This window comes from Porites lutea, chromosome 11 (genome assembly GCF_958299795.1).
Source record: "Porites lutea chromosome 11, jaPorLute2.1, whole genome shotgun sequence".
NCBI classification, from domain to species: Eukaryota; Metazoa; Cnidaria; class Anthozoa; order Scleractinia; family Poritidae; genus Porites; species Porites lutea.
The window spans coordinates 20,083,365-20,097,348 of NC_133211.1; the positions used below are offsets into that span (position 1 = coordinate 20,083,365).

Below are 13,984 nucleotides of genomic sequence, written 5' to 3' on the forward strand. Positions count from 1 at the left end.
ACTTTTGAGTCTGTGGATGAAATCCTATGATGTTACTATTCAAATAAGACCTCTTTGGCAAAACGTTTACACAGTACTATTTATTATTTTGTTGAGATTTTTTTCCAGAGGGTAATTTGAATTTTTTGTGACTTTTTTTAAACTTTGGTGGGCGGGGAAATCGGTCAGTTATTGTAAAACAGGAGTTTGATAGTACCTTTGTCACTAGTTCCCGGACTGTCTCCTCTGCACTAGCCTTCTCATTCGCCAGTACTTTATTAGCTTCAGTCAGTTCATTAAGCTTTTCTACTTTCTCCATAATCTCTGCATGCTGAGCTGCAGTTTGTGTGTCCACTTCAGACTGTGTCCGTTGCTCTGTTATGTTCTTCTGCAGCTCTTCTATCTGACCTTCCAGGTATTCACATCGTTGCTGAAAGCGGATGCTTTCCGACTGAGACAGTTCACATTTTGTCTCAGAAATCTCCTTTTCCCGGCGAACAAACCTGCCATGAAAACGAAAGAACTTTCAAGGGGGGCAGTTTAGTCCATTTCGCTTAGCTTTGCGAGTTCCTGTCTACAAAGTTCAACGTTAATAAAGAAACTATTGTCGTACCTTCATGTCAAACAAATATTTCTACGTGTGTTTCAATTTCAAGTTAGACGACATAAATTAACTTTGAGGAAACTGGATGACGAAATACTGTTACAATCGAAATATAATTGTGTCTAAACTTTAATCATCTGCTCTAGTGTCTTCGCATGATAGGAAGGACAATTTAAATGAACCATCCAAAAACTGTTACTATGAATGTGAATTACCTAATGATCTCCCACAGCTCCTCTACTGTCTTGTTATCTTCTGAACCCCCTTCAGCAGAAACGCCTTCTTTAGGGGGCAGGGAAATGTTAAGCGATGACTCTTTACTGACTGCCAGTTGAGCACTTAACTGGAAAATAAAAAAAAACACTCTCTCTACAAATGTGACCGATCAATACAGAAGATACTTCAAACAGCCACTGCACAGTGACTCAACCATACGTAATGCCAACAGAGACTGTGTACCGGTGGATTTCCACTTAAGCATAATTTTTACGTGCGCACGCACGTAAATTTTACGCGCAAAAATAAAATAAAAGCAATGTTTGAGAGGAGCAATGTATAAGGGAGCAAACCTTTTCTAACTGGCTATGTAGTGTGGAGTTCTGATTAACTAGATCAGCACACCGAGCCTCTAGTTTCTTTGTCTCTGAAGCCTTGGCCTTCTTTTGTTCTTCCCATGAGCTCATGCGTTGTTGTAGCTTTTGTTCAGCCGCCACAGCACGGTCCTCTATCTCCTTAAATTTGCTGCTCTGGTCTTGAAACTTAAAAAAGAAAATCAGCAAAATGTTATATGACAAGGACAGCCCGCATTCAACTCAATCGTTTCCAGCAGAGTTTACACAAATTCAGGCGCCAGGATTCCACGGGCTCTTCGACTGCAAGACAATGGAAATTGAGCGGCGTTATCCTCAGTGGCTGCATGGCGACCGCTTACTCAAATAATTAGGGAAAGCGGGAGTATTAAGGGAGAGATGGAGAGGGGGCATCGCTCGCTCCCCACTCAAGTACGCTCTCCGCTCGTTGCTATCAACCCCCAGTGGCGTTTCCAGCTAGTTTCCACCACCTCACTTTTTAAGCCCCTTCTCCACAGCGCAGCCTTGAGAAAGCCCACAGGGCATAGGCAGAGCTTCACAAACTCCCACTTTCAAAACCAGGTTAAGTGCAAAACCTCTCTTGTGAAAATGAGTTTTATTTGCATGAGGGTAAATATCATTTTCATATCAATGGCTTCGCACTTAACTTCACTTTGAAATAGAGGCTTGAGGCAACCCGGAAATGGCGGCATGTTGTGATCGTTTCTGACCGTGTTAACCCGTGGTAAAAGGAGCCTGTTTCTCAGTTCCCTTTCGGTTTCCCTCTCACGAGTGCCTGTTCAAGGCTGGATCACAAGGATTTCTAAGTACGGGAGCAGTCTCCTTCTAGGAGCTGGTCGCATATAGTGGACGATCCTGGATAGCTAACACACCCATACTCCATTTAGCCATGCAGTTGTCCAAGATGAAAAGTATGAGGCAGGGTCATAAAAGGACCCGCCTTGTGCAAGACATGATATCACTTACCTGATGATGGGATGAAGATGGGACAAAAACTATACTCCTAAAAATCTGATATGATTACTTTGTGTGAATGTATTCTGGCAAAAAAGCTTATTTACCTCTTCCTTGATGGTGGTTAATGACTGTACGTCATTAGCATGAAGCACTAGTTCTCTTTCATATTTCTCTTGAGCCTAAGGAAGAAAAGAAGTCAATGAGTGGACCTTTCATCACAATACACTGTGCCAAAGTTAGTTAATATTAGTCCAAAAGCTTAAAACATAATCAGTTTTTTGTGAAGGGCTTATAAATTAGATATAAGAAAGTAGTACCCTGTGAAAGGACTCCCAAAGATGTTTCAATTGAGTAGTAGCGCTACAAGATTCATCCACAGACTCAAAAGACAGGAGAAAGCTAAAATACACTGAGAGGACACGGGACGTGACAACCTTGTGTAGAAACAGCAAAACTCAGCTAGAACTACTCAAACTTTAAAAGAACATGTGGTGTAAAATCTGTTGCAGAAAATTCAACAAGGACCGTTTGATTGGACAATGAGTCAAAGGGTCTTTGAGGAATTGAACTGCAGCGGAGTTTAATAAGAGCAGTGGAGAATTGAGAATTGGCCAAACGTTTAAATGTCAGCCGAGAAATTAAGATTTCTTTTAACTGACAGATGAGACCTGAGATAAAAGAAATGAATAGTGGCTGATAAATGGGCAGAAATATTTTAACTGATAGCTTCAGTAGAAACTGCTGAAAAGATAACTGATAAACGAGTTTCGAGTACTCACATATAGACCCCTGTCAAACCAATCTTATTCCCTACGTCACGTCTCTCTACGTCTCGACGTCAACAACAGCGATAAGTAGGAGTTCTGAACAGACAGCTGGCTTGAAAACTCCGTTGTAATCATATTTGACCTCGATCTCATAGTCAGACCTACCTCTGCGGCCAAGATGGCTTGTTCCTTCAGTTCCTCTTTAGCAGTCATCTCAGCTGAAGTAGACGTTTGAGCTTTCTTCAAAGCCTCGTCCAACTCTGCCCTGACCTTGCTTAACATTTCTCGCAAACTTCTTGTCTGTGATTCGGCTTCCCTGGTTATTCTGGCTTTCACTGCATTCAGATCTTGGTTGAGAGACTGAAGGGAGGAAATTTGTGATTTGTACTGTGCAACCTCTCGCTCGGCTGTGCTGAGTTTACTTTCAGTTGTTTGCTTGAACTCTTCACTTGTCTGGGAAAAGTAAAAAAAGGCAGTTCCTGTTCAAAATTTTGGTTAACTTTGCATACTTGCAAGACAAAGGAAAAAACAGATTTAGGCTGCAGCTGAAAATACGTTTAAACGCATAAAGCAAGAGCAGCAGATGGGGAGGGGTCGAACCAATAAATCACAGTTAAAATAATCAAAGTTCTTTATGAAATTGAAGGTTCAAAAATTGGCATAGTGTATTTTTCGCTGGTTAATACAGAGCTTTAAATTCTGAGACGAGGACGACTACGAGTACAAGATTTTCTCAGTATTTTTATTGGAGGTTTAGCCCTTTCCCGGTCGCAAAATGATTAAACTTCAAAAATTTGATAACTTGTTCCCGCCACTACGACATTCTCTCTAAAACTCCTAGTAGAATGACGACGGCTACCACGTTTTCCCGCCAAAATGACGTTGGCTTACGCGCGCGCACTACTTAGTAACCGCACTAATTTTTCAGGTAACAAAAAAGTACAATGAAGCTTTCCGGCTTGAATATTTTTCGAGAATGCGCGAAAAAACGTTACGTTTGTTACCTACCTTATTTAAATCACTCAATGCTGATTCATTAGCTTCTGACATGGACTTATACTGCTCTGCATGCTGTTTAGCCTGTTGTAACTGGTCCTCAAGAGCTAAAATATGAAAAAAAAAATAAATGAAATAAAAAACCGTAAAAAAAAGAAACAAGGCTCATTTCACAATGAGGAATGTCACTACCAATTCGCTACTTTCACATACCCATAATACACCTTGTTTATCCCCCCAAAAGTTTTGCATAAGCATTGTTTCCAATTTCTCTTGGGATTTAGAATCCTAATAAGAGAACTTAAAAAGAATACTTATGCAAACTTTTTTCTTGGGGGGGGGGGGGGGGGGTAAACTGCATTTTGGAGTAAAATAATCAATATAATATTGTTGCCACTTTATGAAAACAAAGAAAACGAAGCACTGCGTACTGTTTTTACATCAGCATCGCCCTCAGATGAGCGCCGCATTCACAAGTCTCAAATTTAACAAGCGCCTTGACGTTTTTTTGATAATAACGGTGAGTTTAGTCTTAGTCTAACAGAGGAACAGATCCCACCGTCATTACTTATGAGAAATACAAGTAGAGGAAGCAACTACTAATAGTTTGCGAACCCATTTGGAAGGCAAAAAATAACTTTAGTTTGTGAACAGGCAAACAAGGTGTGTCGCTTTTAAAACTCCTTAGTTTTTTAATGCCTGGGGTTTAGAAAAGAGACCTAGTAGTTTAAAAGAACTAGCAGTTTAAAACTGAAGACACTATGAACAAACTTACTAACCTTTAATTTTTGCCTCTGCGTTGTTTAGTTTCAACTCGCATTCTTGAACCTTAACAGTGTACTTTTCAGATACCTCTTTTCTAATTCTTTCTTTGTCAGCTGAGTTTGAGTAAAAACAAACAAACAATGTAACAACTTTCATTTGATTATTAGTCTGCGTGGCAGGCGATTTGATTTTTAAACCCTTTTGTAGTAAAATGTTAAATTAGAAGAGGAGGTCAGCACATCTTTAAGTTACAAAACGTTAATTGTTGAAGTGCTCAGTTATTGCAACAGCACTTTGGTGACTATATCAAACAGGGCAAAGTGCGTACCCATTGTTAAGATGGAAACGTCGCACAGTACGAGGTTCAGTAGATCTTGGTTATAAGCTCAACGCATGCCGAGTCAAGTTGGTGGCTCCGTGTGTGAAAACCCGAATGGGAAGGGTATCTTCGTATTCAAGCTAAGGAAAGATGACAGCTGATGCCTTTTTTCGAACCAATACAAGAACAACAGGTTAGAATAGGTATGAACAACCTTAAATGCTCAACGGCATTAGAGTTTTTCCCTAAGTTGCGACACCTAAGACGTATGTATTAGAAACTGTGTTGCATTGAAGGAAAGAATAACAGCGGAACAAAAGAACTACCTTCTTGAAGGTTTCCAGCTTCTTTCTCTAAAATTTCAGCTAAGCGTTTTTCACGGGCCTGAAGCTGAGCTTCAGCTTGCGTACACTGGAACAGCGAGACAAAAACACAGATTAACATAACAGTCAAATCAATGGAGAGTTCATCTTGGGTAACTTAGTGATGTATAGACAGAGTACATGAATTAAGGTAAGCATGACCGAGGAAAACAAGGTCTAGCAAAAATTCAGGTTTGTGGTCTTTGTGGTCAAGCATGAGTTTTCAATATTCTCTTCTCAGCTTTATAAGTTGACGGAACTACTGCAAAGCTTGAACATTAATTTTCGGGTCAAGCCAAATTTATAGGAGGAGTCTGAAAAATGTTAAGAGAGATCCATGAGATATTCATAACAACTTACTCTGAGCTGAACAGAATCAATATCCCTGGTTGATGTTAACAGTTGTTCCCTCGCCTGTTGATGGGTTTTCATTTCAGCATTCAGCTGTGTTTGCAGTTCTTGAACACGGTTCTGTAGCCGAGGAGATAAATATGTTTCATTAAGTAGCTACTGTAGCTGCATATTGGAAAGGAAGAAAGTTCTGACCCCTGAGTATATACATTGTTAAATGGCCTGATCTGTATAGAGTATATAGCGTTCTCTATCCCGGTCTCGTGTGACAAAAAAAATATATAACACCCTCCACGGTCTGCATAGTTCTTCACACCCCCACTCAGACTTATTCAATAATTGCTAATTCTTCACCTACCTCCCAGGTATTGATAACACTCTTATGATGCTTCTCTTCAGATTCTAGCTTCTTCTTCAGTAGATTCACTTCACGTTGCAAAGTCTCTACTTGAGCACCAAGTCTTGTTCGAGCTTCAAACTCCGATCTCTCAAGATTATTCTGCAAAGTGTTGAAGCATTGAATTGAATACTGAACTGATCATTTCGAGCACAGTAGCTGGATCAAGAAAAGAACAATAGAGTACTAAAGTGATGACGTCATAAAAATGAAATTTCTGAAATTATGGGATTTGTCAGGATATTCTGAAAGAACAATGTCCAAGAGGCCTACTTGCTAAAAATGAGCATTTGGGGGCAAATTGTCTCTGAGATCGTAGCCCAGTTATACTCAGAAAACCCCATACAAACCCTTCTAATTTTTTTTTGGGTCGACCCCAAAAAAATTTAGAAGGGTTTGTATGGAGTTTTGTAAGCATAACTGGGCTACGATCTCAGGGACAATTTGCCCCCAAATGCTCATTTTTGGCAAATAGGCCTCTTGGACATTGTTCTTTCAGAATATCCTGACAAATCCCATAATTTCAGAACTTTCATTTTTATGACGTCACACTTTAGTACTCTATATATTGAGTCATTAAAGGAAGCTTAGGCCTAGGCCAAACGTCGAACATTTCACGAGACGAACCAAGCTCTAATTAGGGTCGACCTAAATTAAGATCGTCCGTTTGGTCACACTTAGGAGTCATGGAACCAATCAACTGAGTCACATCAGAGATAAATTTTCTACCGAACGAGGCTAAATATACATTATCATACAAATTTTTAATTCATTAATTTAGTTAGATCATCGCATGTGAGCATCGACGTTTGACCCGTCTAAGATCTTCAGACGTTCTATCCGTCTGAAGCAGACGAGTGTTGGACGATCCGAACTCATTCAGACGAACTTACTGAGCCAGATGTCAAACTTTTCATGAACTTAACTCAGTAAGTTTGGTTCGTACGGCAAACAATTGGTTTTAGGAGAAAAACGTTTTGGTACATTCCTTTGACGTCCAATACACGACGCCCACGTAAAGCGTCCTAATGCGTCGTTTTATGGAGAACGTAAACTCACAACAGTAAATTTTTAGTTTTTGTTCTTGAACTTGAATACAATCCTGAAAAATCAACTCGAGAAAAATTCGCCCAGATTTGACAAATTGAGCCTGGCAAAATAAATACGATAAAGTTTGAAAGAATGCTAATTCAATTTTTTGGAGATGTTTTCACTGCCATCATCATGGTGGTTGATTAAATCCCTTGTTATCAGTACAGTGATAGCTAACCTGTAAGGTCTGTAGATTTGTAACTAAAGCATTCTGTGATTTCTGATGTTCCAGCAAGCTTTTGTTTTCCTGCATTAAGCGAACCTCCGATTCCTTCATCAGTGCTTTCTCGGCTTTCAAATTTTCACAGATTACCTGAAATTTGAGAAGAAAGTAAGTAAAAAAAATTTTATAAGGGTTTGCAAAATGTTTGGTTAGGGGAGGGGTAGGTGGGCAGTTTCCTAGCAACCTTAATTGATCCCAGTTGCTATTTTTCCATTTTGCATGCATTTCATTGTATTAAATTTCATTTTTATGAGTATGGTAGGGTAACCAAAGGGGGTAAAGGAATGTTCAAATACTTTGGGCCCTCTTTCTTGAAAAGGTAGCCCTTCACAATTTCAGAAGTGGGCCCTATGGGTCTCAGTGGACAATTCCTAGAAAAAAACCTGGGTTTTTAAATACTAAGCCTGCAGTAGATTATACAGATACTAAAAAAGCAGAGGAAAACAATATACTATAATATTTGAGAAGAAAAATACCTTTTTTAACAAATTATGGCCACCTACTTACAGCGGCCGCAGAACTAGAAATATTGTATTCAATTTAGCGTTTTCAATTTTAATTTTAATTTTTGGACATTGCAAACAAAATTTATGAAGATGACAGAGAAATCTTTGGGTATCAAAGAAAACCTGACTGACCTCCATTTTGTTGCACTTTTCCTTGATACTTGTCAACTCCTAAAAACAGAAACAAAATATGGGTCTTTTATGCTGTCAACACACATTTTATGGAGTACGAGCAGAGCTGTACTCTAGCAGTACTTGGTAGCCACTAGGAAAACTTACTTTTATCTTTGGAGAATAAGGTAGACAGGGAGCAGTCTCCCTTTTGCTCCAGAAACTGTACAACAAGGCAAAAATAGCAGCACAATATGAGAGCTGCAAGCCAGGAGTTGTCCGCGCTCCAGTATAAACAAAATGACTCGCATATCGCGTTGACTTCACTTTTTCGTTCGTTCAACAGATTTTAGAGCAACATAGAGACGTTTTACTGTCTAGCATCAAGTGTAATCCTGGTTTTGAAAAAAAAAAAAACCACTAAACGAAGGCATCCTTGATTTCATAGGTTTAAAGCTTTTACGCTTCCCTTAAGTTTCCTCGAGTGCAGCTATACATACAAATGTGAGCCCCACGTCATGAATGCTGTACCAGTAAAGCGCAATACTACGGGCAGTTTATTTTCATTGTATTGATATGTCGAGCAAAGAAGTTTACTTCTTTATAACCAACACTGTTAAGTAAGGATGAAAAAATTAGTGATCTGCTTGAGAGGTCCATCAGATAGGTTTCCACGATGCAGTGGATATGTGAATCTATAATATTCATGTCAATGTTTAAACTGAGCAAAAAAAAAAACACGAGATACTCAAGAAGGAAATTTTTTTGTAACAGTCACCTGAGAAGTGGAGTCAAGAGTAGCTTGTGTCTTGCTGTATGCCACTTGTAAGCTCCTTGACTTCTCAGAAGCAGCGGAAGCCTCCTTTTTGAATGCCTCTGCATTTGACTTGAGCATCTCATATCGCTCTTCAGCAAACTCAAGCTAAAACAACACAACAACAAGGTACTGGATCAGCTTGAGTACAACGGTAAGTTATTTAGGGCAAGAGTTGATTTGGACATAGAGCTGAAGGGCAACTAGCCTGCTAGCAAGCTCTCCGGGGCGTTCTGGCGACGGGGCGGGAAAAGGAAGGAGAGCTTGCATCTACATCTCTGAAATTTGAAATCCACCTCCGATTCCCCCGTGGCTTCCCGTCAACTGAGTGGTCAGATTTCCGCCAATCAGCGTGAAGCGGAAACGAGCGCGAATGAAAACGAACATTGAAGGGTAATGACGTCATTTCCAATGTCATCTGCGCCAATCAGCATTTCGCATTGACTTTTTCGATGCAGATATTCAAATTCCAGAGATGTAGTTGCAAGCTCTCCTTCCTTTTCCCGCCTCGCCGCCATAGCGCTGCCCCCCACCCCTGAGAGCTTGTTCACAGGCTAAAGGGTAAGTGTGGAGCACAACAAACTCAATCAACAGCCAAAACATGCCTTTCTTTTATTATTTCTTAATACGTATACCCCAGTAGTAATTTACAGAATCCATTTTAGAAATTCCAAACCCGCAAATAGCTAGCCCGAGAAAACAGACGACATTTTGCGACGCTACCACTGGTTACCGCGCGAGATGACGTCTGAGAAACGAGCGCAGAAATTCTACACTGATGACGTGTCACTACCCAGATCTGGGTAGTGCTTCGGATTGGGCGTGCCGCTCGTGACATTTTCTGTAACTAATCAGAAGCACTACCCAGATCTGAGTAGTGACGCGTCATCATTATGGAATTCCTGCGCTCGTCTTTCACACGTCATTTCGCGGGCAAACCGTTGATGGCGTCGCAAAATGTGGGCTGTTTTCTCACGCTAGCACATTGCTGGAAGAAGCAGCATTAAATTTGTTCCATACACATCTGGTGCTGTTTCCAAATCTGGTTCCCACGGTTTTTGTTTGTTTATTTGTTTGCTCTTTCGTTAATTTTTCTTGTTATGAAGACAATATAATTACAATGTTAACAAATACACAAACCTTCCCCCCCCCCGCGCCAAAAAAAAAATGTTATAAAATCTAACAAGATTAAGCGCCTCATAGTTAAAAAAAAAATACATACCTAATTTACGAGTTGACAGAAACAACTTGCCTAGTCCCTAGGCCTCATTTTCCCACGCGGCCAAAGCGTTTCGGGTCACGTGGTCCAAGCAATGTGAGATTTCCCGTCCGTTCGCCTCGGATACGTCAACGAAGTGAATTGACCGAGAGGGACTGGGAAAACGCCGTACAGGCACTAGGCAAAGAAATAACCTGAATAACTACTCACCTGTGATTTTAACCTGGCATTACTGCCATTTAATTCAAGGTTGTTAGCCTGCAGTTTCTCCTGTTTTTCACTGAGTTTCCTGTGACAGCAATGAAAAAAGAGCAGTGATTTTGTTACCTCTGCGTCCTACGTCCCTGACGCATAAAAATCCCCAAAGACGCAAAATAATTCATAGTATGCATCCTGTAGGACACAAAGATCGATCGATCGATCTATCTGAACATTTGTATAAGTAGAATTATCCCGTTTGCTTTATTTCTGTGGCAGTTATTATAGCTGTTATTTAACGATGCATATTTCTTTTAGCCTTTGCTGTGCTTTAAAATAGATGGACTAATTTTAGTATACTGTAATACAAAGTTTTGGAGTCTGTCTTCAGATTAACTATCTGGTTACATAAAGGCCCAAGCATTTTCAATTCAGACCCCATTTTTAAACTGGGACTCATTGGTTCACTGTTGGTTCTGGACTGGGACTCGTGATTTTTCACAAGATTAGTCCAAGGACTCACCATACACGTAACTATTTGTAACAAAATCACTGAAAGAGTTTTTGGAAATATGGAGTGCTTATCATTTAAACAAACCACCCAGGTGGAAAACATGTACATAAACATAAAACTATAGACTGAATTTATCGTGATGGGAGAACATGTGCTCAAAAGTAAATCAAAATAGGCTGTTAACAGATTGAAAAGTAGAAAAAATGCACCGCCTGACCTCATATCACAGCCCATAACTAATGACGCTTCCCAGACGGAATGGCCAAACCATTTGATTTTCCAACCAGAATTTCCAGTACCCAAGGAGAAAAAAGTGACTTGAATTTGCTAGCTACTAACTGATCACTATTATGATCTCTATCTGTCAAACTCTAGAATAAAGCAAACTTACTCTTCAGCCTGTGACCTCTCTGCTTTATAAGTTTCAAAGTGTCGCTGTAGTTCTTTTAAGGCCAGTTTGGTTTCCTCAAGTTCAGCGCCTGTTTTATCAGGGGTCTTGAGCAAGGGAGAGGAGGCTGGCACAGAGATATCAACATCAGATGTTGGGATCTGCAAAAATGAACCATGAAGAAAATTAGAATAATTAGCGCAAATATTAAGGAAACAAATAACATTAAGCATTCAAAGCAGCAGAGATGGAATTATCCCCTCCTTTTCTCTAATTCAGCTGTAACCCTTTAATATAAGAGCACTGGAATATCCTCTAAGAGCCCGCCCAAAATGCTAAGATTAAGTGCTCACTTAAGTACGGGAGGTGGTCTCTGACAAGGTAGGGACCACAGCGGGTTTTCCACAGTCTACTTATTTCCCCCAAAAATGTCACATACAATAATTGTATGTGAAATTATTTCTAGGTTAGAATGCAAGAAAAGCCATATTGTCTCTAAAAGTTCCTCGTGAACTCTCAACTCTTTACGTAGTGAAGTACAAATGGCAAACACAGAGGTCAAACCATGTGTCATGTGGTTGACGAGAGGAGGTTAAAACTAATGATTAAGAACAATATGATGCGACCATCCACAAATGTAGTCGCGGCCACTTATAGGAAGCTCCAGATATAGGGCCTTTGGTATTTTGAAAAGATGGCCAACTTTTTGTGGGAGGTGTTTACATATGGAGTTTCCACTATGACTGAGTAGCTATGAGCTTAAAGGTCTCAGCCAGGCAAATTACCAAGCAGCAGCTCAGTTCACTGCAGAAGTAAAATTTTAGTGGCAAGCATGCAGTTAACTGAGCCACATTTGAATGTGTACTCATACTCAATCTCAACATTTTCAGCCCAGTTTGAGGGTTGAGGAGCTAAAAAAGGGGGGAATGTTAAATAATTAAACCAATAAGTTATCTTCCCAAGACTTTTCACAGACACTGTAGGGACCATGTTTTACTGAGTTATAAGGTTTCTACTTCAAGCCAGTAATTACTGTCTTTTCTTACCGGTGTTTGTCCACTGTTGGCCAGTAGGACACGGTACATGTCACGTTGCCTAACGACTGCCTCAACCTACAGTTTAAGCGATGATTATAATTATTACTTCTCACAACAAAATTCATGTTAATAATTAATCAACTAACTAAGAACTTTTTAATTGAATGAGCAGGATGGAGGATTGAATGGATGATTGCTCAGACAGAGTGATAGCTTTATGCATATTGTGGCTCAAAAAAAGTAAATGGAACACCAATAACTGGGAGAATCGCAAAGTCTGAGAGAGTCATTCATTATAGTGGGGGTATGTCATATAGGGAAGGGTTTTCAAATATAGTTGGCAGCCAACAAAATTCGCCACCTGCTTTGTGCTTTTGGCCAGCAACTTAAGTGTGCTATTCCTTTTGATTTTTTAGTGAAAAAAAAAAGTCCAAAACCAGCCACTTACTTTAACAATAAAGCAGCCAACATGAAAACTTTCTGACAACCCCTAGTCCCGCTCAATGTATTTTACCATAATAGAGGCAAAGGATGTTGTTCCTTATACTGGGATGTTTGTTAATATATGGGGTTTGATGTATCAGGGGTCAGTATCAACATTTTTTTTTTTTACACAATGCACTTTGGACTTTAAATTACAATGTGTCAAATTCTGTAGTGCGTCTATTTAAGTACAACCTCCTTTTGGAGGACCTCTTATTTGGACCTAATTGCTTAACAAAAATATTCTATGGATGTTAACTTTTTGATCAATATCACTACCTTGGTGACAAAATTGTCGAGGCACTGTTGTCAAACGGGGTATAGAAATAAAAACCACAACATTATGGACTCCTCCCCTGACCCTCCAACCAACATTGTCTTGTTGTTTTCTACAGGTAATTTGAGCACTGGCACAAAATTGTTTGGTGGGGGTGGGGGAGGACAAAGTGTCTCAACCAAGTTTGATGGCCAGGCCAACTCATCACAACCTACATTATTATACTAACCATCTGCATCTGTCTTTCTCTTGCTTCCTTCAGACCTTCTAATTCCTTCAATGAAACATCTAACTGCTTCTGCAGCCCTTCAACACTGAAAAACATAAATAAGAGAATAGAGCGGTTTTCACTTGACTGTCGTAAAACCAAAACCAAAGTAAATACACTGGCCAACCAAAGGGCGTAGTAAAACCAAAACCAAAACCAAAACCAATCCCTTTCGACAGTCAAGTGAAAACTGCTCTATTACCAATTATGATGATAAACTGAGATCATTGAAAAAAAAGGTGAAATTTCTGATCACCCGAAGGAGTTGTACACAAGACTTAATAACTAACTGCTTTTTTGTTCTGAACTTACACATTATCTCCTTCCCTTTTCTCTTTCTCCTCACTTAATTCTCTGATTACTCCAAGCAACTTCTGATTCTGCTGCTGAAGCTCCTCAATGCTCCTATAAGTCAAAAATGGAAAGTCATTTAATAAAATTATTATGTTGCAAGATGCTGCCTATGCCAGTTGACCTACGGCTGTACATGTAGACGTGACAGGTAGAAGCTATTTCATACTTACATGCAACCTCAAACATTGAAACAACAGCCAAAGCCAAAAACATTCCTTACAAACACACTGAAAGTCAGCTACTGAGGATTTTTGGCAGGCACAGAGCAGCTAGCACATTCACGGAAAACAAAAACGGGAAATTTATTGGTCCTACTGTATCAGCCTTCACATGGTCTCAAAGCATTTTACTCAACACTACATCCAAAAATTGTGTCTAAATTTAACCATAGGGAATGAAATAGTGTTACCTAA

At 39.7% G+C, this 13,984-nt stretch overlaps 1 protein-coding gene across 1 annotated transcript in view; it reads right to left on the reverse strand.

The window, feature by feature from the left end:
- LOC140953019 (nucleoprotein TPR-like) overlaps positions 1-13,984 on the reverse strand; it is a 53,691-nt gene that overhangs the window by 23,966 nt on the left and 15,741 nt on the right. The window contains exons 19-36 of the mRNA XM_073402486.1: positions 13,530-13,622; positions 13,179-13,263; positions 12,199-12,264; positions 11,156-11,313; positions 10,263-10,341; positions 8,798-8,941; positions 8,041-8,079; positions 7,358-7,492; positions 6,049-6,189; positions 5,700-5,810; positions 5,304-5,388; positions 4,673-4,771; positions 3,906-4,000; positions 3,063-3,350; positions 2,235-2,309; positions 1,153-1,341; positions 799-926; positions 197-482 (exon numbers count right to left, since the gene is read on the reverse strand). Coding sequence (XP_073258587.1) covers positions 197-482; positions 799-926; positions 1,153-1,341; positions 2,235-2,309; positions 3,063-3,350; positions 3,906-4,000; positions 4,673-4,771; positions 5,304-5,388; positions 5,700-5,810; positions 6,049-6,189; positions 7,358-7,492; positions 8,041-8,079; positions 8,798-8,941; positions 10,263-10,341; positions 11,156-11,313; positions 12,199-12,264; positions 13,179-13,263; positions 13,530-13,622 — 2,296 coding nt within the window. The remainder of the gene's footprint in view (positions 1-196; positions 483-798; positions 927-1,152; positions 1,342-2,234; positions 2,310-3,062; positions 3,351-3,905; positions 4,001-4,672; positions 4,772-5,303; positions 5,389-5,699; positions 5,811-6,048; positions 6,190-7,357; positions 7,493-8,040; positions 8,080-8,797; positions 8,942-10,262; positions 10,342-11,155; positions 11,314-12,198; positions 12,265-13,178; positions 13,264-13,529; positions 13,623-13,984) is intronic.